General features: G+C 39.8%; 1 protein-coding gene across 2 annotated transcripts; it reads right to left on the bottom strand.

Moving 5' to 3' along the window:
* Positions 1–1700: 1700 nt before the first annotated feature.
* On the bottom strand, positions 1701–25833 carry amacr (alpha-methylacyl-CoA racemase). Of its 2 annotated transcripts, none has more exons than XM_035907033.2 (6): positions 25718–25833; positions 21834–22090; positions 21263–21406; positions 17276–17436; positions 4952–5138; positions 1701–2764 (listed from the first exon to the last, which is right to left on the bottom strand). In XM_035907033.2, exons 2-6 carry the CDS (start codon positions 22078–22080, stop codon positions 2355–2357), a joined length of 1149 nt encoding a protein of 382 aa, XP_035762926.1. In that variant the 5' UTR covers positions 22081–22090; positions 25718–25833; the 3' UTR covers positions 1701–2354. The 2 variants fall into 2 exon arrangements, with proteins under 2 accessions (XP_035762926.1, XP_006789163.1); XM_006789100.2 differs by lacking the exon at positions 25718–25833 and adding an exon at positions 25375–25446.
* Positions 25834–26789: the final 956 nt, after the last annotated feature.

The following is a 26789-nucleotide window of genomic DNA, read 5'->3' as shown; positions in this document are numbered from 1 at the left end:
TAACTTGTGATGTACAAAATGTTACAGATGAGAAAAGAAATGGAAGCTCCTAAAGAATGCAATATCTCCTGTGAGGATTTCCTTACCCTCCTGTATGTGTATTTTAAAATTTTCAGCTTCTTAGGAAATACTTTAGGGAGCCATCTGTAATAAGACTGTAATATACGCACACCTACATTATTTTTCTTTTAAGTTTTAGACTGTTGTGAAACTATGTTTATGTTTCATTTATGTTTTCAATCCTCTGGAAACCCGTTAGCACTTTTAATATGCGCGACTAACAACAGCTATGAGGGATTGCAAGTATTTATGAATACGTAGGGAGGGAAGTATCTCATTTGCACATCTTTTCTTTGCTTCACCAGCTTCTCTGCTGAGCAGATTGGGGCTCTAAAATTTAAATTTAAAGGTCTGTATTTATTAGTAGTGGGCTTTAAATAAATATTTAATAATATTTCTGAGATGTTACTGACTGTCTCGAGGCATACTAAACATAACTATGGTAATTTCTCATGTTCTTCCAAATCATTTGTATTTAGGTAATGGAGTTTACTTGTTCTCTTCACATAACTACAAGGTTAGTCAATCAATCATACATACATGCATGTATCTATGTAACTCTTATCCAACATAGGGTCACAGAGGGGGTTGGGCCAGCTGGCATGGACACATTGGTATTTAAATGATGCTCAGTTGCTTCAGGGGTCCAACGTGTGTCAAGAAAATATTCCCCACACCATTACACCACCACAATGATGAACCATTGATACAAAGCAGAATTGATTTTTACATAAATTTCTGACCATTTCCTGCAATTCGAGACTCATTGGAGCACACAATGCGTTATCATCCTTTCACTGTCAAATTGCAGCCTTTTTCCTGTTCTTATCTAACAGGAACAGCACCCGGTGTGGTCTTCTGCTGCTGTAGCCCATCAGTTTCAAGATCTGAGGTGTTGTGAATTTACAAATGCTCAGCATACATTGACTGCAATGAATGGTTATTCTAATCGGGTCTCTGGCATCAACCAAACATTTTCACCCAAATAACTGCCACTCAGGGGATATTTTCTCTTTTTAGGACCATTACCTTTGAACTTTAGAGAGGGATGAGCAGGCAACCAGCCTGCCGGGTCAGCCGTTTCTGAAATGCCAACATCTGTGCCCTGTTTAAAATCACTTAAATCAGCTTCCGTCTCCATTCTGATGCTCAGTTTGAACTTCAGCAGGTGACTGGCTAATTGGATTAGGATTAACAAGCAGCTGAACATGTATACCCAATGAGCTACTGAGTAATTTATTTAGTCAATCTGAATCATCTTCAGAGCCTCCTAACTTGAGCTTGCAGAGTTGCATTAGTAGCTTGCAACAAAGATATTGGTAAGTGACTTAAACTTCACTTACACAAAAAAGGACCAAGTTGCCTCGTGTCAACATAATCAATGCAGTAGTTTTACTTTCACTTTGTAGGCGTAACGTTTCCTGTCTCTGAAATGTGCAGTTAGTGCAACACGAAAGTCGGATCTACTGAATGTTAGACACAGGTCTCCATGTGGTTTTGAAAAGTTAAGCCCATGAAGTCCCTCAGAACTTCATTCTTTCAATTAGCCAGCAGGGGGCAGCTCCTCTGGATATAAACAAGCCTAATGCTAATTGAAAACTTCAGTAAACAGTTTACCGATGAATCACAAACACTGGTTTCTGATCTCATTTAATACAGCTTGACATTCATTGTGTAAATTATGGCCTTCTTTAGAATAAAAAAAAAAACGAAGGGTGAGCTTTGAAACCCCAAGCCAAAGTCTTGAAAAGATGACTTTAGTGGGTGACATCATGTCTGGCTACAACAATTTTTTCTAAACAATCGTGTGTCAGAATTAGTGCAAACAAATCAGAAGCTGTTGCGGGAGAGCAAAACAACAACAAAGTCTAATTAATGTAATGTTATTGGTACTGCTGAGCTTTCAGGAGATATCCAATCCTCTTTTGCTATGTATGACCATTGCTCATCCTGAGCTGGATAATTTAGCAGATATCAGTAGTTTATGATTAATAGAGTAGTTGTGCTTTGCAAAAAAAAAAATTCACTCACATATTCTGAGGACGTCTAGCTTATGAAAAGAAAATAACTTTCTTAGTTTCTCTTTTGATTTGTTCACAGTTATGTTCGACACAATCTGAATGGCAGATCTTACTGTTAGTCACTCAAATGTGCTCTGCATGTAGCTTTGCTTTATCCAAATCAGTTGTTTATTTCCAGTATGTCAATCACATGGTTAATTACTTCAAATCTTAAAAGGTGGTGCCACTGTGTGACTTTCAAACATTTATAACTTGACTGTTTTGATTGTTTGTTTACAGCTTTGGCTTCACAGCATTGCACTCTATGACTCCTGCTGACAGCATCTGGTTTATCTGTGGGGATGTGAAGCCGTACTCCTGTAGGACCTCAGCCGTGTGTTCTCCAGTAACGGGGTCGGAGGTGAGGCAAGGCTCAGCAGGAGTGCGAGACAGAACCGGAGCTGGTCGGGGGCTTTCTTCCCCACTGGAGTCCTTCATGAAAGAGCCTCTTTCCCGGTTATGTGGGTGTGAGCTCACCTGGTCAAAAGACAACACAGGTGTAACACAGGCATCAGTCCCATCAAAAATCTCTGACCACTCCGCCTGGCTCTTTGAGGCAAAACGCTCTGTGAAGATTCGTCTGAGCTCTGGCCAATCATCAAAGCTCATCTGAGAAGGCAACTCTCCAGCATCCAACTCTAAACCTAGAAAGAAAAAAAAAAAACTTTTTATGACCCAAAAGTAATATCAAGTTAAATAAACTTCCGTATAACAAGCTGGTGCAGAAGCAGCCAACACTTTCATCTCAATATGGGTTGCTGATCTTGCTGAAGGTCCAAGTTGGCCACATGATGTAATCATTTTAACCACTCGTTACTGCTCTACTAAATAATGAATAATGACTCCATGTGCAGGATTTAAGCACTGACTTTTATATAGCAGTTTTTTTCTGTAATTTCTTATGCACAATTTCTCTTTCACACACACACACACACACACACACACACACACACTTATAGGTAAAGGTAACTCTATTTGTAACAGTGAATACAATCATTAATGTTTCTGTGAGTAGAAAACTGAAATCGGTACTGTCAGTTTTACTGTGTGGCGGAGGTGTAGGGCAGTGAGCTCAAGGGGGCTGGAGGGACATGCAGTGATTTGACTAAGGAGGTTTCTCCGTTTATACATAGTGAAGCCAGAGACCAGAGGAGGAGTGTGTGCTGTGCTGCCAACTGGCTGAAAAGTCGAGAAGCAGGTACCAAAATGTACAGCTGGTATGTCGGACCCACAAGCCGTGCCACCCGCCCAGCCATTGCAAATTTTGGCGCAGATACTGGCTGAGATGAACCACGATGGTGGTCACTTATTTGGAGTAGCTGGAGAAGCTACAAGATCAGGTGGAGCGGCAAACTCAGGTCGTGGAGCAACTGGTCGGGGCTGCAATGTTGCCACCCACTCCTCCACTGTTGGCGGCAATGCATGGATGGGGCGCCGTGATGACCCCCAGGTCTTCCTGGAAACGTTCCAGGCCACGGCAGAGGCATGGCAGTGGCGGAGTGGGCGCCGTGGCTGCTTCCACTGCTGTCAAGGGAAGCTCAGATGGCAGCTCTGAGTCTGCCGCTGACCTCGCGCGGCAGCTTCACTGACATCTGCTGGGAAGTGCCGGACCGATTGGGCCTGGAGGCTGACTGGGGAGGACCATCCTTTTGTGTGGGCCCGGAAACTGCACAACATGGTGGCACGGTGAATGCGGGGCAAGAGTCCTGGAAGTGCGGGTCCTTAGAATGACGTCCCGCCAGCTCTGGAAATTCTTCCCACGGGACATTTCCCACTGGGGCAGTTTCGTGATGACAAACTACTCTCAGGCATTGACCTAGAAATTGATGGTGACGTGCTGCACCCTGAAGCCGTGCAGACCTACCAACGCTTCATATTACTGAGAGATAAGAGGCAGCTCGTCATTCTTTTTTGGCCATTTTTAGAGAAATGTTGCGCCACATAATACTGACCTATGAATCGCCCAAGCCTCAAAAAGGCACCTAACTCAGGGGATGACAGTTTGAAAGGCCTTCAATAGCCTTTGCACCATTGAACCATTAGCTTGATTCATCCACGGAAGCCTCATCAGAACTAGTCTCAGTGGAAGCGTGGCTCTAAAAACGCTGTTGTTGAGGAAGGCAAACAGGGAGAGAAAGCTGAGGTATGCTAAATTTTTTTGTTTCTGCCTGCATTTCCGCCAGTGGTGTTGGGCATGTTTTCAAAACTGATGGAATTATGAAAGTAGAAAACTACTGTCCGATTTTGATCCCCCATGTGATTCCACCTGGAAAGCATCTGATTGGCTATGGCTTAATTTTTCAGCATAAAAACACACTGTCAATGCAGTAAAAGAATACCTGGATAGAAAGAACCCAGACCTCAAGATTACTGAAAGAGTTATCACTGAAAAAGATATTACTGAAAGATCATCTTGACAGAGAACCAAACAAAAAGCAGCCAACATCCAAAGAAGGGCTTTGAATGATCTTCAACAAGTCAGGAGAAATATTCCTGAAGACCACTTAAAAATGACAAAAAAGCTTGTGTAGGAGAATCCAAGCTGTGTTGAAGAGTAAAAGTTGTTGTAAGAATTCAGTTTCAGTTTTTGCCTGTTTCAACAAATCGGTGCATTCATTTCCAATTTTCCAAGTAAAATATGAAGCAATGAGGGCTAGCTCGAGACTTTGGCAGTGTACTGTAATGCTTCACTTTGCTCAAATATTGATCAGAATCATGATTGGATGGGTTACAGGCAGTTTTCTGATTCATTCATTTTTGGATTGAACCTTAAACTTGATTCTTAGCCACCATAAATGTTTCCTGTTGTTGATTCAAATGAGTCAACAAACCTTTAAGCAGCTGTTTGTAGAACTGAGGTTCAATGGCACCAACAGCCATGAACTGCCCATCCGAAGTCTGGTAGGTATCGTAGAAGGGAGCTCCACTGTCCAATATATTTTCTCCTCTAGATCGGTTCCACAAACCAATACTACGAGATTTCCATAAAAACGAACCCATATATGCTGCTCCTTCCACCTGAAGAGTATGAGACAGGAAGACATGTCACTGAAAAAACAATTTTCTGTTGTTAATTTTTATTTTTTCCTTTAATTTGTTAGTGTGAGTGTAGATAACTGTCACACATATGACAGACCGAGGATATCGCTTTTTAAGCAGGTTGGCATGAAAATCTTTAGAGAACAGAAAATACAAAGCAAAGATGAAATGTGGTGTCAGTGCAACAACGACACGCACAAATTACATTTTAAATACTAACACAGCTTTCTGTATTCAAAGCTTATTTAAACTGGTGCTGCTTCCACTGCTGCTGAGTAAACAGAAAAAGCTTGATCAAAAAAATAATGAATGCATGACATAAACAACGCAAATAATAACATTGCTGGGAGGGAATCAGTCAGCAATAGTCCTTCTACAAAGGCTGCAGGAATGATAACTACTATCGTCTCTTACTGCTGATTACAATCACTTTGTGTGACCTTTAATTGACAGCATGCTTATTATTAAGGGTTACATGAGCAAATACGTTTAACTAGGGATTTATCAATACATCAGCTAAACATACATACCACATAATTAACATTTACCTATGGCAGTGGCTGAAGTTTAAGTTTTGAGTCACATTAATCTTGTGCTTGGACTTTGTTTTTTCCCTCGCATTTTTTTTGTTTGTTGTTGTTGTTGTTGTTGTTGTTTGTACTTGCCTGGCACTAGAAGGGTCAACGACAACACTAAATTAGAATGCACAAAGGCACTAGTACCGGCCAAATGGTTATCATAAAAACTGGTACTGGCATCAGCCCCGGATTTTACAAGCTGTGCATCTGTATAATACAGTTCTGTGAGCCGTCAGGGACAAAGCAGAGTGGAGAAAGATCTCCAGCTAGTCGAAATTATTGCTTGAAGTAGGGAAGGCGCTCTGAATGTGCATTTTCTCTTTTGATGATCTTCACTCATGAAAAATGGATTTCTGGTTTAGAACTATGAGACCATAAGTGTGGAGATTTGAGAAGCAGTGTTAATAGTCTGTTTTCTTGTGTAGCTTATACTGTATACAGCAGCTGAATCCACTCATCCCCTCAATAAAATCTCTAAGAGCAAGAGCTGACACAAAAATAGGAGAAAAATAGGAGATCATTGTCTCTGTCTTTATTTAAAGCTATAAAACCTGCAATCATTGATGTCTTTAACCGCTTGGAAGCAACGCAAACAACTAAGGAACACAACACTGACATATCATAGATTTTTAAATCGATTTGGCAAACATTAGCAAGCAGCTGCTTATTGGACTTGTGTCTGTATCCACCTGCTGAACATGCACCTGGTATTTATTATCTTGAGTTATATTTAGCTGTGTTTGTGGTTTCTATTATCATCTAAATACTGCCTGTCTTTGTCTGCTGCCAAGTATAAAGTGTAGTGTTGAGCGAGCCTTCCAGAGTCGTTTCACTGAAAAGAGCTCGGAGGGCAGTGAGAATGAACACTGAAGCTTCAGAGTAGATTATTAAACAATGGGGGAAAAATTCAGCAAAGCAAAGGAAGCTGCACACACAGGTAATCATACCTTCAAGTGACTCTTTCCATTGTCACATTGGTACACAATCAATGTTTCTAAATTCCCTGAAATTGTCTGTAAAGTGCCCACAGGTGTGAATTTAAATATGTCCACGTATGTCAGAATGGCAGAAAAGCACACGATGAGCGTGTAATGCACCCTGCCTTCAGATACAGAGCGCGCTGGCACTGGCTGCAGCCCACCTAAGCATCAAAACGATAGGCATGTCAGGTACGGACAGACAGTAATGGACACTAATAATATAATTGATAGCAGACCAGTGATGTTGAGAGAAAAATTAGAGATCATGTCGAACATGTGTCACAGTTGGTAGTTCTGATGCAGTTGGTGTACTGCTGGGCATTTAATCAGCTCCTGCACCAACACATAGAACAGGCCACAACAGGTGTTTCTACAACCTCACGCTTCATATGAAGAATAATTTCCCATTAAAGAGAATCCAAGGCAATATAATAAACTAATCAAATTGACGTTCTGTCTATGTAGTATCATTAACAACTTGAAAAACAACCTCTGCATTATTCTACTTATAGAATAATGTAATTTTTATTATTTTTATGTTTTTTTTGCCATTTTTTCTGCATAAAGCTTTTAAGTAACTTCAGTTCTTTTCATAAATATAAAATAGTTATTACTTTTTAAATGTTTAACCCTTTAAACACCAGTTTGTTTTTCCACTGCACTAGCTGGAAGACAACCTCAAATCTCGCAATTTTATATGATTGCATTGCTACTGAAATTTCTTGTATTATTAATAGTAGAGTCTGGGGCATGTAATTGATTCACATCAACATTGATTATAATGCATTGTTATTTTTGTGCAGGGAGAGAAAAAACATAAAAACTCCCTCCAAAAATGGCCACCCCTTGTTTACATTTACAAAATGCTATAAAATTCATATATATTAAGAAAAGTTTCCACTTTTTTTGACTTGATTTTTTTAGATTAGCATCAGTGCTGTTCATGAAAATCAAAATTTCATTCAAATTCAGAATTTTAAGCCTTTAAATACCAGTTAGATCACATAATCCTAGGAACTCATAAATGGAAAACATCATAAAACCCCAATTTTTTTAAAAAATAATACATGCCATCTGATTTATTTTCTAACCATGATGGAGGTTAGATGTATAGCAATAATTAAAAGTATCAATGAGTTTTATGCATCTTTGTTTTTTTGTGCAGTGACGGAAAAAAAAAAAAAAAATCCCTCTCAGCTTTTTCGTGGCCAAAAATGGCCACCCCCTGTTTATGTTACAAAAGTCAATAAAATTCATATATATTAAAACATTTTTCTACTTTCATTGACTTGATTTTTTAAATTAGCACCAGTCCTAGTCATAAAAACCAAAATATAATTCAAATTCAGATATTATACCATTTGAATACCAGTCAGATTATGTATTATTACTACGCTTTTAGGTGAAAATAGTAATAAAGTTCACATTTTTTAGCATATGAATGATGAAACCTAATATTGTTATCATCATTGCAGGTCAGTAACAGTAACAATGATTTCTTTTTACTTTATTTTTGTATTTTTATTTTTATTTTTATTTTATTTATTTTTTTTTTGGGGGGGGGGGGGGGGGGGGGTGAATGGCCAAAAAGAAAATCACAAATGGTGTGTTAGTGGACAGAAAGGCAGTTTAATGACCAAATAACCACTGAAATGACCAATAACATGATCAAAATTTATATTCCAGTATGTGCTTCTGTGTGCATCCTCATTAGCATCAAGATGTACTAACCACATTAGAGTGGTTTTTGTAGGCACACTTTCTACACCTGGTGCAAGAGGCTGCTGTTCCAATCCTGGAGGTGCACCTTTTGCACCTTCTTCTCATTTTGTTGGTGGGGTGTGGGTCACACTCTGGTTCAGACTACTGTATCTTGAGATCAATGGCAGAAGTGACTAAGAATCAAGGACAAGGCCATCTTGCAGTTGTTGAGGTCACGAGCATGTGTCCCAGCTCTCCCAGGATCACTCTTCATTTGTAGGTTGTAGAGGACTCCCCCACTTCAGTGAAGTTGTTTCCGGCGGGACAATGACACTGTATCTCAAGACATCCAGGAGATTGGAGAAAAGAGCCATCAGTTAGTTTTCCTTCTACAACTCGAGGTGCCAACACCCTCTAAGTTATCCAAGCAATATTTGTGCCTATTGTAGTCCAGGATTGCTTCTTGCTTTCACGCATCCTTTATTCCCCATCACTGACTGCTGGTTCCTTGTGTGTTGCTGTCAAAAGAAGCACATTCCTCCGTTGCTTTGGCATGTGGGATATTTCCGTGGTAGTTTTGGTGAAGCCAAAGACAGACAACAAAATCTTCCTCTGTTGCAACTGGAGGAGTTGGGGAGGAAGCTCTGGGTTGTTTCCCCTGTTCCAGTTTTCATCTGAGGGGTTCCTCTGCCAAGGTGCCCGAAGGAAAGACGTTGTCCTCGGAGCTCCTCCGTCAGTTGGAATCTGAACCCCGTTCCCTTTTTTACTTCCTGAGAACTTCCAGTGTTGTCTTCCAACATGCTATGTATTGGTTTATTCTGGTGTAGGCTCACATCTCCAATCCTCACACCTTCGCCTCCCGTGCAGGTTTGTAAGGGTGCACAGCAGCTAAAAGATCTCATTTGTTATAAAAAGTCAAACGTAGATCTCAGGCTGCTAATGCAGTGAACTGCATACAAGGTGACCCCTAGTTTGATACCAGTGGGTACTGGATTGTAGAGCAGTTTCTCTTCAGTAGTGGGACCCACATGGTTTTCCTTTCATGAGGGATCCACTCAGTCGCCGGCTCCTCAGTCTCAGAAAATGCTTCTATGTTCTTTTCCATCAGCTCGGCCTCCACCTCCATGCCCCCCAACCCCAATCCTCTCCCAAAGAAGAGGATTCAGGCACTGGCTAGTACTCATCATCAGTGGTGATGCAGTCAGCCTCTTTGGAGATTGTCCCCTCATCTTCTGGAGAGGAAGTTTCTTCATCTTGGGCAGATGTCTTTTCTTCAAGGGCAGAGGACTGCTTGCTGTCCTTGCTCTCTGACCAGATCATATAGACAGTGCTTGAAGCAGTGATGACTTTATTGCCATATTGCCTGAATAAATGATCTGGAAGCTGTTAGGCTTACTTACAGCAGTAGCACTGTCTGCACCTGCATAAACTCCAGGACACGTTTACAAACAGTGCTGCTGAGCTGCAGCTGCAGCTGCAGGTTTGAACAAATGTCCTGTGATTGGGTTTTTTTTTTTTTTTAGAGTTAATATTTTGGGTATGGTCTCTTTTTATGAAAAATACAGAGTAAAAGTGCTTTTAGCATGTGCTTCAAAGCTGAGTTTGACTGGGAAGCTCAAAGCTCAATAGCCTGCATCGACAGAAATTCACTGCAGCCTATGTAATGTTTGATGCGTCATTATTTATTTCAGTCTATCTTGCAAATACATGTTTGTGCTGCAATGTCATGCACAAACACAAACTATTAGATCCTTCAGATCAAACCTATGTCAAAATTGTTTCATTATTTTGGTCCATTGGAGTGTGGTAAGCCATCAAAGGCCGCTACTAGAAACTCGGAATATTACATGAAATCACTTGCTTGGCCAAAAATGGGTAAATGATGTAATTTGGTAAAAAACATTAAAAACTACAATTTTCATGTGTTGAGTTTAGAATGAAAGAAATTTTACCTAAATCACATGATATAGTACTGTCAATAACAAGAAATCAAAAAAGGTGGTTATAATGGGTTTCAATTGGCCAAAAATAGCCACGATATAATCAAGAGGAACAATTTGGTGTATAGTGAATTTGATATTATTAAGGAGCTGATGTTGAAAATTAAAAAATCTGAAAAAAATACACACCTTTGGGAAGTTTCATTCCATTTGCAACGAAAATGGTTGAAAAAAGAAAAGTGAAGTGGCCAGATAGAGCCCAGAGGGTTAAGTCCTTCAATATGTCAGGAAATCAGTTTCTTAGCACACAGGCACAGCATCTCGCTATGAAGGACTGCATCTGCATTATTAACTGCAGCAACAAAAAGACTTAATCAGCTCATTTAAAGTTGGAGAGGAAGGAGATGAAAAACAGGTGGACAAAGGAATTGATTGAGACTGCATAAAGAACAACAGGACAGAGCCACAGCTCTGGCACCACCCCACAGCTTCAAGCAGTCCACCTGCACCAATATAACATTCTCCTCTTGGAAGCCCAAATGAACAAATGCTCCTAGCAGCAATACTGACAGCCATATCAGGCACAAAATAAAGCTGTAAGTACTGGCACAAAATGCAAGAAGTTGCCAGCCTGCCAGCCTCAAACCTTTGAAAATCAAGTTAGAAAGAATAACATAAATACTACAGTATCTTAATTTTGGGTTTTGATACGATATTTTCTACAAATTTGCACATCACAAATAATAACATTCAAAACTGCCTTTCAGTCGCAATTTATCACCATGCCTATTTAGGACATCTCAATAGTAGCTTATCAAAGTTGCTTATTCTTTTTGGTAGTGCAAAAAAACTAAACAACCCCCCCCCACCCCAACAAAAAAACCACTAGTAAATCTGGCCTTAAGAATTCTACAATTAAAATAAAAATACATTAAAATTAAATACAATACGAAAGATGTAAGGTTTAGTGTGCAGTCCTACATTGTGGTTATTAATGGTCTTTTCCCAACACCTCTACAATCTAATCAACTGTCTCTATTCTAATTGGAGGATTTTTTTTAAGCCATCATAAAACTGCTGTACCTGACTGGATTATACTACAGTAAAATCCAGTAAACATATGTACTGATCATGTTTGTATAGGATAGGTAGGTAGGGTAAAACCATAATTATGTATGCATTAATAAAAAAAATAATTTAACATACATATTATAAGTTTCATAAAAAGGCTGAATTTAAGCCAAAGATTTTATACTGAATTGTAATACTCTGCATTTCGCATCCCTCATTAAGTGGATGCTGACATGCATATGCTTATGCCACTAACAACCTGAGAGTGAGGACACTAAGTAACACAGCATGAAAATTGAAATTACACCAGACCAAACAAACATAAAATGCATTAAACAGTTCAATGAATTTGAATACAGCGCTAATACATACACTATATTGCCAAAAGTATTTACTCCTCTGCCTTCACATGCACATAAACTTAAACATCCCATTCTTAATTCATAAGTTTAGTATGATGTTGGCCCACCTTTTCCACCTGTAACAGCTTCCACTGATCTGGGAAGGTTTCCCACAAGGTTTAGGTTTAGTGTGTTTATGGGATTTTTATGGGGTTTGCTTTGTGCACTGGTGCACACAGTCATGTTGGAACATGAAATTGTACAAAATATCTTGGTATGCTAGTAAGAGTACTAAGAGTTGGTTTCACTGGAACTAAGGTGCTGAGCCCAACTCACTCTGGTTGCAGCATGCTTTGCACTAACGCTTGGATGCAGCTGAGAAAACTACTAGTTGTAGTCAATTAAGATCACTAACTAAGTTAAAAGGCCTTTGCCTTGTCAGGTTAAAAGACTTTGAAGAACCTTCAGCATAATTTTGCATGAGCTCTAAATGACTGTATGTACAGTCCCAATCAAAAGGTTAGGGCCACTTGAAAAATGGCAAACAATCATATTTTGCATCGTTGGATCCTAACAAGATTACAAGTAGAGCTTCAATATGCAACAAGAAGAAGTGGGAGTGAGAAAAAACATTTTTTGGAGAATTTACTGAAAACAATGCTTAAACTGAAACAGGCCGTTTTACAGCTGATCAAAAGTTTAAGACCACATGCCTTTAAAGGCCAGATCTGGGCAAAAATGTGCATTCACTGTCATTTTCTGTCAGGTAGTCACACTGCAGGGTTCGCAAAATTTCAAAATCCCTGGTAGCCCTTTGGGCAGGGACTCTTCAGTTTTTGGTAGCCCAAAATAAATTTAAGTAGCCCGAATAAAAAAGAGAGCAATTTTTTGATTGATGTTTTGTTTCCTGTTTTGTTTCCGTTATAAAATTATACATTGATGTATAAAAGTATAATATTGTAACGGAAACAAAACATTAATCAAAAAATTCCTGAAACACAAATTACAACATTGTATAAAAATTACAATCATCAACTCAAATACTTGGTTCTAATTGAACAGAAATTTCTATGAACTTGTAAGGACTGTAGGACATGAATCTGTGTCAGATCCTGAATTTGAAATTTCCACTGAAGTCACGGGTAAGAGGCAAGTGGAACGAAGATCTAGGCCATTTGCTTTTTGAAGTTTGCAAAGACTGCTAGATTTTGCCAGTGGTAGTTCACTCTTTGCAACATAGTACACTGTTCTAAACAGATTTTTCAGGTTTATTTTTAGTATGTTATTTGCAATTGGTGTTTGTTCTGGGAAAGATATTGTAGACTGAGCAATAATGCATTTCTTGCATTTCTCATGGGTTCTAATGGGGGCCTTTCTTAATATTACTGGTCCCAGTAACAAAGGCGCTTGTCGACTCAGAAATCGAGGGAAAACCAACAACACACCCGGCAGAACATTATGTTATTTACTCGGGTGCACATAAGTGGTCCGCATGTGCGCATGCACTGTCAAAATAAAAGATGCGCACCAGATAAGAAGTTGCAACGCGCCTTTGCGTCCATATAAAAGGCACTGTTTTTGTCCGCTAGAGTGGGATTTTCACGACACATTCTGCACCACATCTCTGTGCGTTCATCATTTGTTTGAAGCCAGCTCACCTCCTGCAACCACTTTTCCGAGAATACGCGCTTCTTTTGTGGCTCGGACTCCTTCTGACATTTCTTTGGAGGTGGAGGAAAACCAAAGTAATTGCTTAAAGGAGCTTCTTCGACATCTTTAAGAGTTCTAAACAAATGTCTGTCCTCCTCCAGAAAATCCAGTGTACGCGTTGCAACTTCTTATCTTGTGCGCGTTTTTTATTTTGACAGTGAATGCGCACCTGCGGACCACTTATGTGCACGCCTGGTTATATAGCTCGTCATATTGCAGCCATGAAACCATAAAGCTGCACTTTCTTTTTGCCTTACAGTCTGATTTGTCATAACTTTTCCGTTTTGTGGTAAGTTTTTCTTTGGCTGTCACTTCTTCACCCTGACCTGTCTTATTTGGCTCAGCAGAACTAAAATATATATCCTGCTGCTTTTACACAGGCACTCACATAACGCTCAGCGATTCTCTGCGCGATCAACCTCTCACATGTTTAAGCTTGCTGTGGGAGATTTCACTTGTCATGTTTGCATAGTAAGCTAACGATTGATAAGACGATGTCAGAGGAATTGGTGTGCAAATTATCATCACTCACCAATCAGTGCTGTTGCTCTCTATACACAGTTCGCGCGATTGCAAAGTGAAAGCAAAAAACAAGCGCAAATTCAAACGCGATTTCAATATGTCACATATTGACAGTGGCTCACCGATGCCAATGACATAATTACCCAGCTACATTTCCGAAAGAATGCAAAAGCATTGACATATATTTTTCCTTCCTATGACAGCCCGACGGGCAGGGCAGAGATAGATTTTGGTAGCCCGACTGGCAAAATCGCTAGCCCCGGGACGTCGGGCTAGCGATTTTGCGAGCCCTGCACTGTCATGATGTTCTGATGGCAAAGGCAAAAAAAACGTTCCCTTTTTGAACATGATTGGGTTGTTGAACTGCATAAGCAGGGTCTCTCGCAGTGCACCATCGCTGCTGGATGTGGAATGAAGTAAGACAGTCATTTGGAATTTCTTAAATGATCCTGAGGGTTATGGAACAAAAAAGTCAAGTGGAAGACCTCAAAAAGTTTCACCAGCACTGAGCCAGAGGATTCAACTGGCCCTCCGTCAAGACACTGGACGATCCTCGACCCAAATTAAGGCCATTACTGGTGCCAACTGCAGCCCCATAACAATCAGACGGCATCTGAGACTGAAGGGCATAAAAAAAAAAGTCTTCAAAGACCTCGTCTCTTTGAACACCACAGAACTGACCGTTTGGACTTTGTAAGAGCGCACCAAACATGGGACAATGAAAGGTGGGAGAAAGTTTTATTCTCTGATGAGAATGTTTTCTATGCGCCACAGTGGAGGAGGCACCATAATGGGGTGCTTTTTCCTTCAGTGGAAGGAAGTCAAACGGCTGCTGGCTATGTCCAGATGTTGCAGAGAGCATCCCTCATGGGCCCTTGTTTGTGTGGTAATGACTGGGTTTTTCAACAAGACAATGCTACAGTGCACAATGCCCGCAGGACAAGGCACTTCTTCCCGTGATCTAAATCCAAATGAGAACCTTTCGGGATGGAAGGCAAGGGAAGTTTACGAAAATGGACAACAGTTCCAGACAGTAGATGCCCTTCGTGTGGACATCTTCATCACTTGGAGAAATGTTCCCAGTCACCTCATGGAAAGGCTTGCATCAAGCATGCCACAACAATTTTTTGAAGTGATCAAAAACAATAATGGTGGAGCTACTCACTACTGAGTTCATGTTTGGAACTTTCATTTATGTTTTGGGGGGTTTACAGTTTTTTTGGAGGTGTGGTCCTAAACTTTTCATCTGCTGTAAAACGGCCTGTTTCAGCTTAAGCAATGTTTTCAAACAATTGTATGCTCAGAAAAATGTTTTGTCTCAGTCCCACTTCTTCTTGTTGCATGTTGAAGCTCCACTTGGAACATTGTTAAGATCCAAACATGCAAAATAAGATTTTTTGCCCGTTTTCAAGTGGTGTTACACTTTAAGCCTGTATTAATACCTTTTACCTTAAGTGGATCTGATAAAACCCCAAATAAATTCAAACTTGTGTACCCAAGTTAAAAATGTAAAAATATTAAACTTCATCCCCTCTCTGAGCTTTAGCACTGCATCTCAAATCTCTCTACTGCCCAAATAACTTTCACTTTCAGAACTTGTGATCAGTGAACAGTTCCCCACAGGGCTGAGATGTGCAGCTTCTTTCAACTTGCGAAATTGCAGCTATCTACTACAGCTGCTGTCTGGCACATCCTTCAGTTATGAAGGGCATCTCTGAAATTACATGTACAGTTTGTTGGCTTTGCAGCTGATGGCACAGCTGCTGTGCTGAGCTGATAGAGTGTGTGAAAAGACAGAGTGAAAAGATAATCTCTAACTTGACCATCATTCCCGCCGTCAATTACCTGCAATCCATGAGTCTGTAAAACACATTACAGAGCTGCATCATTTTCACGTATTTATGACTTATAATCTGAAAGGTTTGCTGCTGATCTCAGTAAACATGATCGAGTTTCATCCCTCCCTGTCCAGAGATTTGCAAATATGAGTAAAAGAGAAGCGGTGAAGTGCAGAGGATGCTATGTGGGAAAACAGAAAAAGTCCATCCTAAAAGCAGACTGTTGTCTTAGGAATGCAGAGGAATATTTATCTATCATTTTATAAATACACAGCATTTTATACCGTTGCATTTTTACATGATTTCACACACACACACACACACACACACACACACACACACACACACACACACACACACACACACACACACACACACACACACACACACATAACACATTACAACATGTAAATGTAAATGTTGTTATATGTTAAAGTTCTGAAGTCGTTTAGTTTAAGTTCATATTATTCTATAACATTACACTGACAGCAGCAACAAATAGATAAATAGTGTAATAGGCTTGAGAGTATACAGGACCGCTCAGTTAGTGAAGTATTTTATATAATTATTATTTAAAAGTATCCCACTTCTTGCCCTATGGCAGCTGGTATAGGCTCCAGATAGCCCGATCCTGAGTTGGATAGGCGGAAGAGAACAGATGAATGGATGGATTATGTAAAAACTGTAGAACTGCTGTAACTTCAAGCCACATTGGTAGCTATTTTTTTCTAACAGGATAAAAGGATTGCAAACGTATTGCACTAAACAAAAATCTCCAAAGGATGTTGTGATGTTCCTGTTTAAAGACAGACTCAACTCTGTTTATCCGAACAGTGCAGTGCATTTGACGTGAGGGCTATCAGTCTGTAGCTGCACTTCAGAGCAAAGAATACTGCCCTTTTTTTCAGCACAAATCATTGTAAATACTTTAACACTTTCTATCACTTTAATTCAGCCGACTGGTTCTAAACATTTTTCTGTCATAAGACAAGCTCAGAGCACACATTTATATCTGCTTCACACCCACTAGCATTTTTCTGTCTTTGCCTAATAAACCAGATGTTTGCAAGGAATCCACCTAATGACTTATCCTACTATCACAGGAAATACAATCACTTGCAGATACTCACACGGGCAGCGGAGTGGACATCGCACTGATTACTTTATTTATACTACAATAAGTACATTAAACTAATTTTTCATAGTGTGCTTAGAGCCTAAGTGTTTCCTATTCTCTTGCAGGGGGAAAAGTATAACAGCCACACAGTTTACCACAGTGCAGTGCAACATAAAACAGAACACAGTCTTAAGTTTGCAGGGCTTCTGTAAGCACTATGTACCAAGCACCTTCAGCATGTTATGATAAAAACAAAAATTTCTTACTATTTCATTTATACAGTTCATGATAGTAAATGTTTACATCAGTGGTGCTTACCATGCTAGCATCAATGATCTGTCCTTTCCCTGACTTTGTCCTCTCCAGCAGCGCCAGGACAATCCCCAGAGCGCACGTAAGACCACCGCCTCCAAAGTCTGCTAACAGATTCAGCGGAGCGTAAGGCTTCTCGCCACTGCGACCCAGCCGGGATAAAAGGCCTATGACAGGAATGAAAAAGTAGAAGCTTTACGCAGAAAAACAAGTATTGTTGAGCTCAGTGAAAACAAAAGAGCCACAACAAACAGCAATGCATTAAAGATATTTAGTGGTGTGAAAGTGAACATATCTCCTTCAAAGGGTTTATTTTTCTTCTAGTCTGTCAAATCCATTGCTGGCATTGCTAAAGCAGCATGTAACCTTTGCTTTGTATTTTTCCCCTCCTTTTGCTTTTCCTGTAACAAAGAAATAGCATAAAAAGGACCTTGGGGCACCGACTTAGCTTACTGGGATGAGGCGACGACCATATGCTGTATAGCACAGCGTGGTGGGCCCGGGTTCATATCTGACCCGTGGCCAAAAAAATACATATTAAAAAAAAAGAAAAGGATCTTGAATGAAAAGCAGACTGTCAAGCTGGACATAAACTATTAGGGCTGGGTATGGTCACTGATTTCTAGAATTGATTCGTTTCCGATTCACAAGGTCCCAAATCGATTTGATCCACGATTCGATTCAATTAGATTTGAATCTGGGAAATTTTGACAGTCAGAAATATTATAATTCAGATCAGTACATTTACATATTTTTGTATCTATAAAAAGGAAGCTGACACACGCAAGACTTTATCAAAGGTGTGAGCATCACAGCAGATGCCTTTGTGTCAAAGTAGCTGAAGATAAAACACAGAAAAACATGAAGGTGATGTTCCTGGCCTGGGATTTTATAAAAATATTCTGCAGTACATCAAAAATGAAAGAAAACCATTAATCAACATATGAACGTTACCTCTGACATTACAGCGGTTTTATTTGAGACACGGCTGAGCGCTTTGCATTTTGCATAATTTTAAAAAGTTTAAATTTGTTCAGTATTGAACGGCAGAAATTAGGTTTTCTTTTCGGAAGTAGTATATAAAACGAAAAAAAAAAACATCGGCCGACAGCGCTGTAAACAACGGTAGTCTTGTGCGTAACAAGCAAGTGAATAATGCAGAAAACAGATTTCGGGGATAGACGGGAAACTGTTTTTGAAGTACAGATAGAGAGAGAGAGAGAGAGCTGTGCATGAAGTGTGATTTTATCGTGGTGGAAGCAAAACAGTAAAAGTCAGAGAGAATTCATGACGATGTTTATGTGAAGCATAGTTTGGATCTTCTTTTGCTGCTGGTTCAGTCAGTTTCATTTTTATTGTTTGGAGAGACATCAAACTAACAGCTTTAGAATCAGCACAAAAAGGACGTGAACACAAAGCGCGGACCCGCCGACAGATCAGAATCAGCCAGCTGTCGGCTTTCAGCCCCGACCGTGTCCGTGCCGTCGGGTGAGAAAGGCGACATCTCACTGATTCTGATCCGCAGGTCTGCGCTTTGTGTTTACGTCTTTGTGAAGAATCTGTGTTTCTGCTCTCATTTACTGTTTTAGCTGTTTGGTGGTTGTTGAAATTTTGTGAGGTTTCACCTGAGATTCTGGCATTTCGGGCAAAATAAATTTATATAAAAAAATCGATTCAGGATTTTAATTAATCGATTTCACGTTATCCAAGCCAGAATCGATTTTAATCAATAAATCGATTATAAAAACCCACCCCTATAAACTATGAGAGATAATATTCACAACCATCTTTTATTGCATGGGGTCCCAATTAAACACATCTACTATCGCGGCTGTATCCACTCACTTCTTTAGTTTGCATAAAACGTCCTGGAGGTTGGGTGGGGGAAACACACACACAGAAAAAAACCTCACAGCTTCATATACACACATCTCACCTGCCTTACAGTACACTAGATATACACTTACCAAGGTCACTCTTTATGCTAAACAAAGCCACTCGCTGCATTTTGCCTGTACCGTTAAGTGCCAAGCTAAGTAACATTGAAAGCTTTTCTGAGGATCGTTTCTGATGTTTTACCATATATGAAGTACCATATAAAACCATATTTTTGGCTCGGCTTACATTGATGTCATCATTCCCTTTAATCCTTTATAAACATGGATAGTTCGGCTTGGTGTGCTGCAAAATAAAGCCCAAACAGACTATCAAAACTTGTTATCTAGACCTTTAAAATGCATCCTTGTAAGTGTAAATGTATGTATAAAATATTTCACCCCCTTTGCTGAAACTAAAATGATATTATTAGGAAACCACTAATGGGCTAATTGTAACAGAAATGTGTTCTTGAACAGAGTTTTAGGGTGACTGCAAAGACTCTCTGAAAAAAATAAATAAATAAATAATGCTGTAGTTAGTGAGTACAATTTATTACCCAGCATCTGGCCATGAAAGTGCAAGAGGCCATGCAGACGGGCTTTTTTCATTTCGTAAAGACGCCAAACGTAGGTGAAAGAGAGGAGAATATGTGTGGGGTTAAATGGTTTTTAATATATTTTCAAAAATCCATCAAGTTCATCTGGTATAACCGGTGCCAACTGATTCATATCAACAATATGAATAAAAGAAATATCTAGAACCTCTTCTAAAATTCTCATTAATGCTTTAACAAGACTGAACAAGAACCTTTAATAAAGCAGTAAATCCTGCTTTATTAAAGGTTTCTTAGGGCTTGTTTAATTGGAGGCACAACTAGAAAGTACGTTTACATTATCAGACCTCATTTGGGAGTTTGTAGTCATACGCCCACTGGTCCTTTTAATAGATAGACATGCTCAACTGCTCATTAACACAAATATCTGAGAGAGAGCACGTAAGAATGTATGTACACTAGTCTGCTGAAATGCAAGCTCTGCTCCAATTACACCTTACGATGCCCAAGTATAGCGACAATAAAGGAATCTTTACCTTTATCTATATGATCAGCCAATAACAATTGAGTGTATTTCGGCATGCAGACATGATCAACACAACCACCATGACATCAGAATGGGGAGGAAAAGTGATCAAAGTGGCTTTGAATGTGATATGATTTAGCTCCAAGATGTGCTAGTCTATATTTCAGAAACTCTTGATCTACTGGGATTTTCCCACACAACCATCTCTAGGCTTTACAGTGAATGGCCTGAAAAGGTCCCTGCCTCCAGTTCTTCTGGTGAGATGCCGACATCTTTCTGAGTCACATAAACCCAATCCCACTGTTCTCGGAGATTCACACAATACACTCTTGCTAAGATTTACATTTTTTTAGGGTTATCCAAACCTCAAATTATCAAGTTCATGAAGGCTCCCTTGTCATTTTACACCCTTTTATTCAAACCTTGTGTCAGTCTGCAGTCCTTTACACAGTTTATAGCGCTGCCATGAAGTTTTAAAATGGGAACTGGGAATGTGAGTACATACCTTTTTATATATAAATTTTAAGTTTGAAGAAATGGTTCTAACTACGCTGTTTTGAAAAAAACGAAACATGGAAACAGTTTAATCACAAAGCCAGAGAAGGATAAAAAAGCCTTTGTGGTTGTTAAGGTAACGCCACATGGTATGTAAGAAAATGTTAACATTTCTATTTAAAGAATTTTGAAATGATGCTATTTAAATATGTTGGTGTTTAATGGATTGGCCCATATTCTCTCAGTGTATCCTGGTTCTGCTCCAAAACACCTCACCTTGGAAGTGACCAGGAAGCATCCCAGATCAGTGCTTAAACCACCTTAACTGGCTTCTTTTTTTTAAACATGAAGGAGCATTGAGCTCATTTCTAACTGTGAGATGCAGACACCCTTAAAAGGGCCTGTTTTCACAGCTCATGTGCACACGTAAAAGAAGGATAAAATAAATGTCAATTAATAATAAATACATATAAGTATTTGATGAAGTCTGCAGTCTTATGAGTCTAAAATTTTGATCTGAAAGCATTAACAGTTGTGTTACCTGACATGGCAATGTAGTTGATGTCATGCCCAGCTGCGGTGGCATAAGATCCACTCTGACCATATCCAGTCAAGCGAGCGTAGATCAGCCGAGGATTTTCCTTTAATAGCTCATGTGGACCAAGGCCAAATTTCTCCATAACACCTGGGCAGTCAAAATTAAGTCCACATGTAAATTTAATCACACATTACCTTTTCTGTTTGTGCTACTGCTTATGTTGGTTTTCAAAGACTTTCATATTCCTACGTGGCTCGTCGCCTTATGTAAAGCCTTTGAAGACACACAAGAGTCAATGGCATTTAAAAATTAAGAATCTTCTAACTGTAAAAAAATAAGAGTATAAATAAAACACAAAGTTTTTTTTAAATAACTCAAAGAGCCATACTTCTGTGTTACATTAGGATATATAGTTTTCTTTCCCTAAATTGCCAACTTGTTATGTAAGTGAATTTAAAAGAATTAAGTTGTTTTTAAACATTATAATTACTTAAGTAATTCTGTACATAAGTACCATAGTGTTGTAGAGAGCTCATAATACCCCTTGTTGGCACTATTGTGCTGCAGGTCTCACCTTTGCGATACGGCTCCAGGACCACATCAGACTTTATGCAGAGCTTCCTGAGCAAAGCTATACCTTCCGTGGTCTTCAGGTTGATGGCCACAGATCGTTTCCCCCGTGCTTGTGTGTCCAAAGACGTAGGAACTTTGGTCCGGTCCACACGGGTCACCTTGGCACCAAAGTCTGCCAGGATCATGCCGCAGAAGGGTGCGGGTGCCAGGCCTGCCAGCTCAATAACTCTAACCCCAGCCAGTGCCATGATTAAAGGACTATAGGATCAAATAACAGAAACTTCTTTCAGTTTAATGCAATCCAATGCAACACCAATAGCAGTAGTTGGGGGGATGGGGTGGGGAGGCTAATATCAGACCCTGTGATGTTAGGAGAAATTTAAGTTTAGCCGACAAAAATCTGTTCAGACACACATACAGTCTAAAAGTCTGCCAGTCTATGTCAGTGTTTGCAAAAATATGCAGTTCATATAACAGTACATGTCTCCAGAACAGCAGTTTTCCATGATGACTCACCGACAAACACACTCAAACTGAGATGAAAACAATAACATCAACACTGTACTGGCTGTAATGAGGAACCTTTAGCACTAACAGTAAGTGCAGCTTCATTTCTGGACTCAGTGCCAGAAATGGTACGGTCTGATTATGCCCTGCAGCTCGTAGTGGGTGTCACATTGTGACAGAGGAGAAAAAGCTGTTAATAACAGCACAGCAGCAGCCCCATTCCTGGACCGGTAACATCAGTTGATGTGATCTCATTTCTATGTTGCTCATGGCCTGCAATCACATGATCTTTTATTATTGCACCTACATTTTGTGGGAAAGACAGAGAAAGGGGGCCCATTTTATGCTTTGGTCATGCTGCAACACAGCAACATCATTTTTTTTCTTTTTAAGATGGAAAGCTTTGCAGCGCATCAAAGGGAAACACACAGGCAACCGGGACAAATCTCTGAAAGTGCAATTTCGGGTGAAAAATCCTTGGGCGACAAACCTTCTGTTTAAGGGGAACGAGGTCGACCTTGGGAAGAGTGAGAAATCAAAAACAGATTTCAAAGCCACATCGCATCACAGGATCCTTAGAACGCTACTCTCTGTGTGAATGCTATTGGCAATGGAGCCAGACTGTGTTAAGAGGCAATAACACTCAGCTTCAACACTGTACCTGAGCTGTACTGTAATGTGAATTTTCCTGAAGATAAACAAAATAGTGAGTTTTCTTATGGCAGACAGTTTATATATGAAATGAAAGAAACACGCATTTTGGTTTATTTAAACGTTGGTAATCCAAAGACGAAGACAAATTTGAAGAGAGTTCAGAGGGATGGATGATGCTCATTCAACAGAAACACTCATATTATGAGTGTTGATATTGCATCAACCAGAGCTCTGGAACTTCTCTATTGGGACAATAAAAAAGTTTAATTTATACTGCACTGTCATATTAGCTTAATAAGAACTCATAAATAATTACATGTAGCTGCTTATGTTTTCTGAAAGAAAAAAATGATCAGACTTTTACTAAATATCAGCTTCAATATTGGTCTTAAAAGTTCTATATTGGTTCTACTGCGTATCTGCGGACTTTCTTAAGTGATCTACCCAAGGTTAAGTGTAAAATTGGTGAGGTTTTAATGTGGTTGGTCTGCTGAAAACAAACCAAGAAAAAAAATGGATCTGCTACTATTAAGGACATTGCTGTTGTGAAAAAGCAATCAGTGCCAGAGTGACTACCACAGTCAGTGGAAGTGGAAGTGATTGGGAGCAACAGCAACTCAGCAACAAAGTGGAAGGCCACCTAAAATCACAGAGAGCAGTCAGTGGATGCTGAGGTGCATAGAAGTAGCCAGGTTTCTCCAACTTCCTGAATCAATCACGACAGGCCTCCAAACTTCACATGGCCTTCAGATTAGCTCAAGACCATTGCATAGAGAGCTTCATGGTATCGGTTTCCATGGCTGACCAACTGTATCCAATCCTTAAATCGCCAAGCGCAATCCAAAGCCTCAGTTGAAGTGGTGTAAAACATGCTGCACTGTGTGGGGACTGGACTTAGCTCCTTCCTGTTCCAACAAAACTGTACATCAGTCCACAAAGCAGGTTCCACAATGCCATTGGAGGTACAAGTTATCATCTTCCGGTTGAGTGAACGCTGGCGCGACTTGCTGCCACTACTCACCGATATCCTTTTATATATATTTTTCGATATCTTTTTTTTCGAATGAGTTTGGTGTGGACGAAATTGACTGGCCTGCAGAGACCTGACCTCACCCTGACTGAGCACCTTTATAGCTGCAAAAGGTGGGCCAACATATTTTAAACCCCATGGTTTTTGAATAAGATGTTACTTCATATGCATGTGAAGGCAGACAAGCAAATACTTTTGGCAAGTAGTGTAGGGTATACTGACAGACTATTTTCTGTTTCAATGTTTCCTACGCATACACCATGTATATAGTTCACTCACACATATATGTATAAAAATATATTGCTTTTTATTTATTTATTTATTTTCCCTCATTGTATATTGTTTTCCCTTCTTTACTTTTGCACCTTGTGGTCCAGCTACCCAATTTCACTGTGCAAGAAACTGCACAATGACAATAAAACTCTCTAAGTCTCTAAGTATAACATATACATGTAAATATGTGTTATAGTAAAAACATAAGATGGATGTCTGTGCAGGTCCTCAGTCATCCAGGTCATAGTAGATGTTCATCTTTTTGACCAAGAGGAATTGTTTAAGAAAAGGATAAAGGAGGCTGTCTACATCCACTCTGAATGACCGTCACTAAGCAGACACTAACTATCACCCACCTACAATGCAGTCTTGAGATCCCTCCCCAGTCACAATTTGACCCATGTGCCCTTAATAGCTTACATTGTGGCAGAGGGTGGTAATGTTTAAAAAAACAAAACAATTCACACCTTGAATTATCCTGGGGTATCCAAAATAGTGAGTTAATGAACCAGGATCATTAAGAATCTCCAATAGTTGTTTCAGAACTAAAGAACAAGAAAGTCTCATTGCCTTCTTTTCAAGCACCCAAGACTACCAGAAGAGGACAAACTAAACCACAGACAGTTGAAAGGTGAAATACCCTTCCTGGTGGTCTGCAGCGACAGAGACGTTTAAACTTTAGACTTTGAAACTGGACCTGAGTATTTTATTCAAAGGTCAAAGTGACATTCATTATCAGTGAGTGCAACCATGCACACTACAGTACACAAATGTCCACAGACAGTATAAGATTCTACTTTTATACTGAAATCCTTTCTTTCCGTTACTTTATACTGTCTATGGCACCATGCACACGTAACATGGTTTAGTACCTAAGTAACGACACCGCACTGCCAACAAACTCAATGCTTTTGAGCCAATCACTGAATGCAGTTTGGCCCAAAACGGGCTATTTCTCGGTTACGTTATGCGTCATGAACAGTCGAAGCAACAAGGGGAAGCTACAGCACCACAAGTGGAGCACATCTTCACACTGCGTACAACACTTTGTATAGCACTAAGGAGCAGTTTGGCTTACTTTCAAGGAGAAGACAAGACACCTCTGCTGAAGCTCTGCGTGCACGGGGCGCCTGAGCAGACTGACGTTACAGTGACCGCTGGATATGTCACAAACACTTTGGGGTGAATCACGTGTGTACTAAACAACAACTACATGCTTACGACATAACAGTAACAAACTTAAGAAAGAACCACACACGAAACAGTCATACCAAACCGCTCAGAACTGTCATAGAGTTACTATCGTCGCTAAATGTATAAAAAGTAATTCTGGCCAAATTACACAGGTGAAACCAACAGGCTGTATAAAATCCAACTCTCACTCAAATATACCGTCCTCCAAGCCTCCTGCTCGTCCTCACCTGTTCAGCTAAAAAGATGTCTTTTTGTTCATTAGAGGTTTATACTGAGCAAACAACTCCGAAGCAGTTCACCGGGGAGCTAGTTTTAATAGAGTGGTTAACTCCGCCTAGCTGGGCTGCTTGCGGTGTACGCCGGTGAATAATTAGCGAACACCGTCTGTTGTGAAGAAGCAGCTTCCTGGTGACCTCAGAGAGACAACTGCTGGGTTTTCTGGGAATTGTAGTTTCCACGTGTCGCTAACGTGTAGGGTAATTTTAAGTGAGTGACTGAATGAAAGAGCCCTCAACTCCACAAAATAAAATATGTAAAGACAAAATAGTATTTATTTTCATCGTTAAAGGTTATTCTTAGTATATGACAACTTACCTGAGGTTTAAAGACAGTATTCTGAACAAGCTCAAAAAGGAAGCTCAGATTTAAAATGATTGCTAATATAAGACAAACATCACACAAACAATGACTTTAGCATTTAGAAGCTTATTTTAATTAATTTTGCAGCATCACTTTGGGTAATTAGTATTGTTAATGTATTTAGGTTTTGCTGTTTTTTGTTTCGCATCATAATACACATTGTACACCAATCATTCATCCTTAATTTTGATTTATCTGTCTATCGATCTATCCTGTTGAATATTTTTTGTTTTGTTTTGTTTTAAAAAGAAACAATAAAACTCTTCTGGGAATTCTGATATGTTAAGCCTTGAACCAGATGGGCTACAGTACCAGAAGATCACACCAGGTATGGTATCAGCTAAATCAGCTAAACATAAAAATTGAGGCTATAAGTCACACAGGTTCACCAAAATTGGATAATAAAAGACTAGAAAATTGCCTGATAAGTCTCAAATTCACTAAATACCATGAAAGCCTGAATCCATCCTGCCTCATGTCAAAGGTTCAAGACAGGCTTGTTGTGGTGGCGATCGTGGTTCAGGGGGTTGGGAAGCTCATCTTGTAACCGGAAGGTTCCTGGTTCGATCCCCAGCTCTGTCTGTCTTGGTTGTTGTTTCCTTGGGTAGGTTGCCTCCACCAGTATGTGAATGAATAGTGGAATTTTAATGTAAAGCGCTT

The sequence above is a fragment of the Neolamprologus brichardi genome, chromosome 7 (genome assembly GCF_056152115.1).
Source record: "Neolamprologus brichardi isolate AB-2024 chromosome 7, ASM5615211v1, whole genome shotgun sequence".
NCBI lineage: Eukaryota > Metazoa > Chordata > Actinopteri > Cichliformes > Cichlidae > Neolamprologus > Neolamprologus brichardi.
Note: the sequence above shows the minus strand (reverse complement) of the source record. Positions and strands in the feature narration are given on the sequence as shown.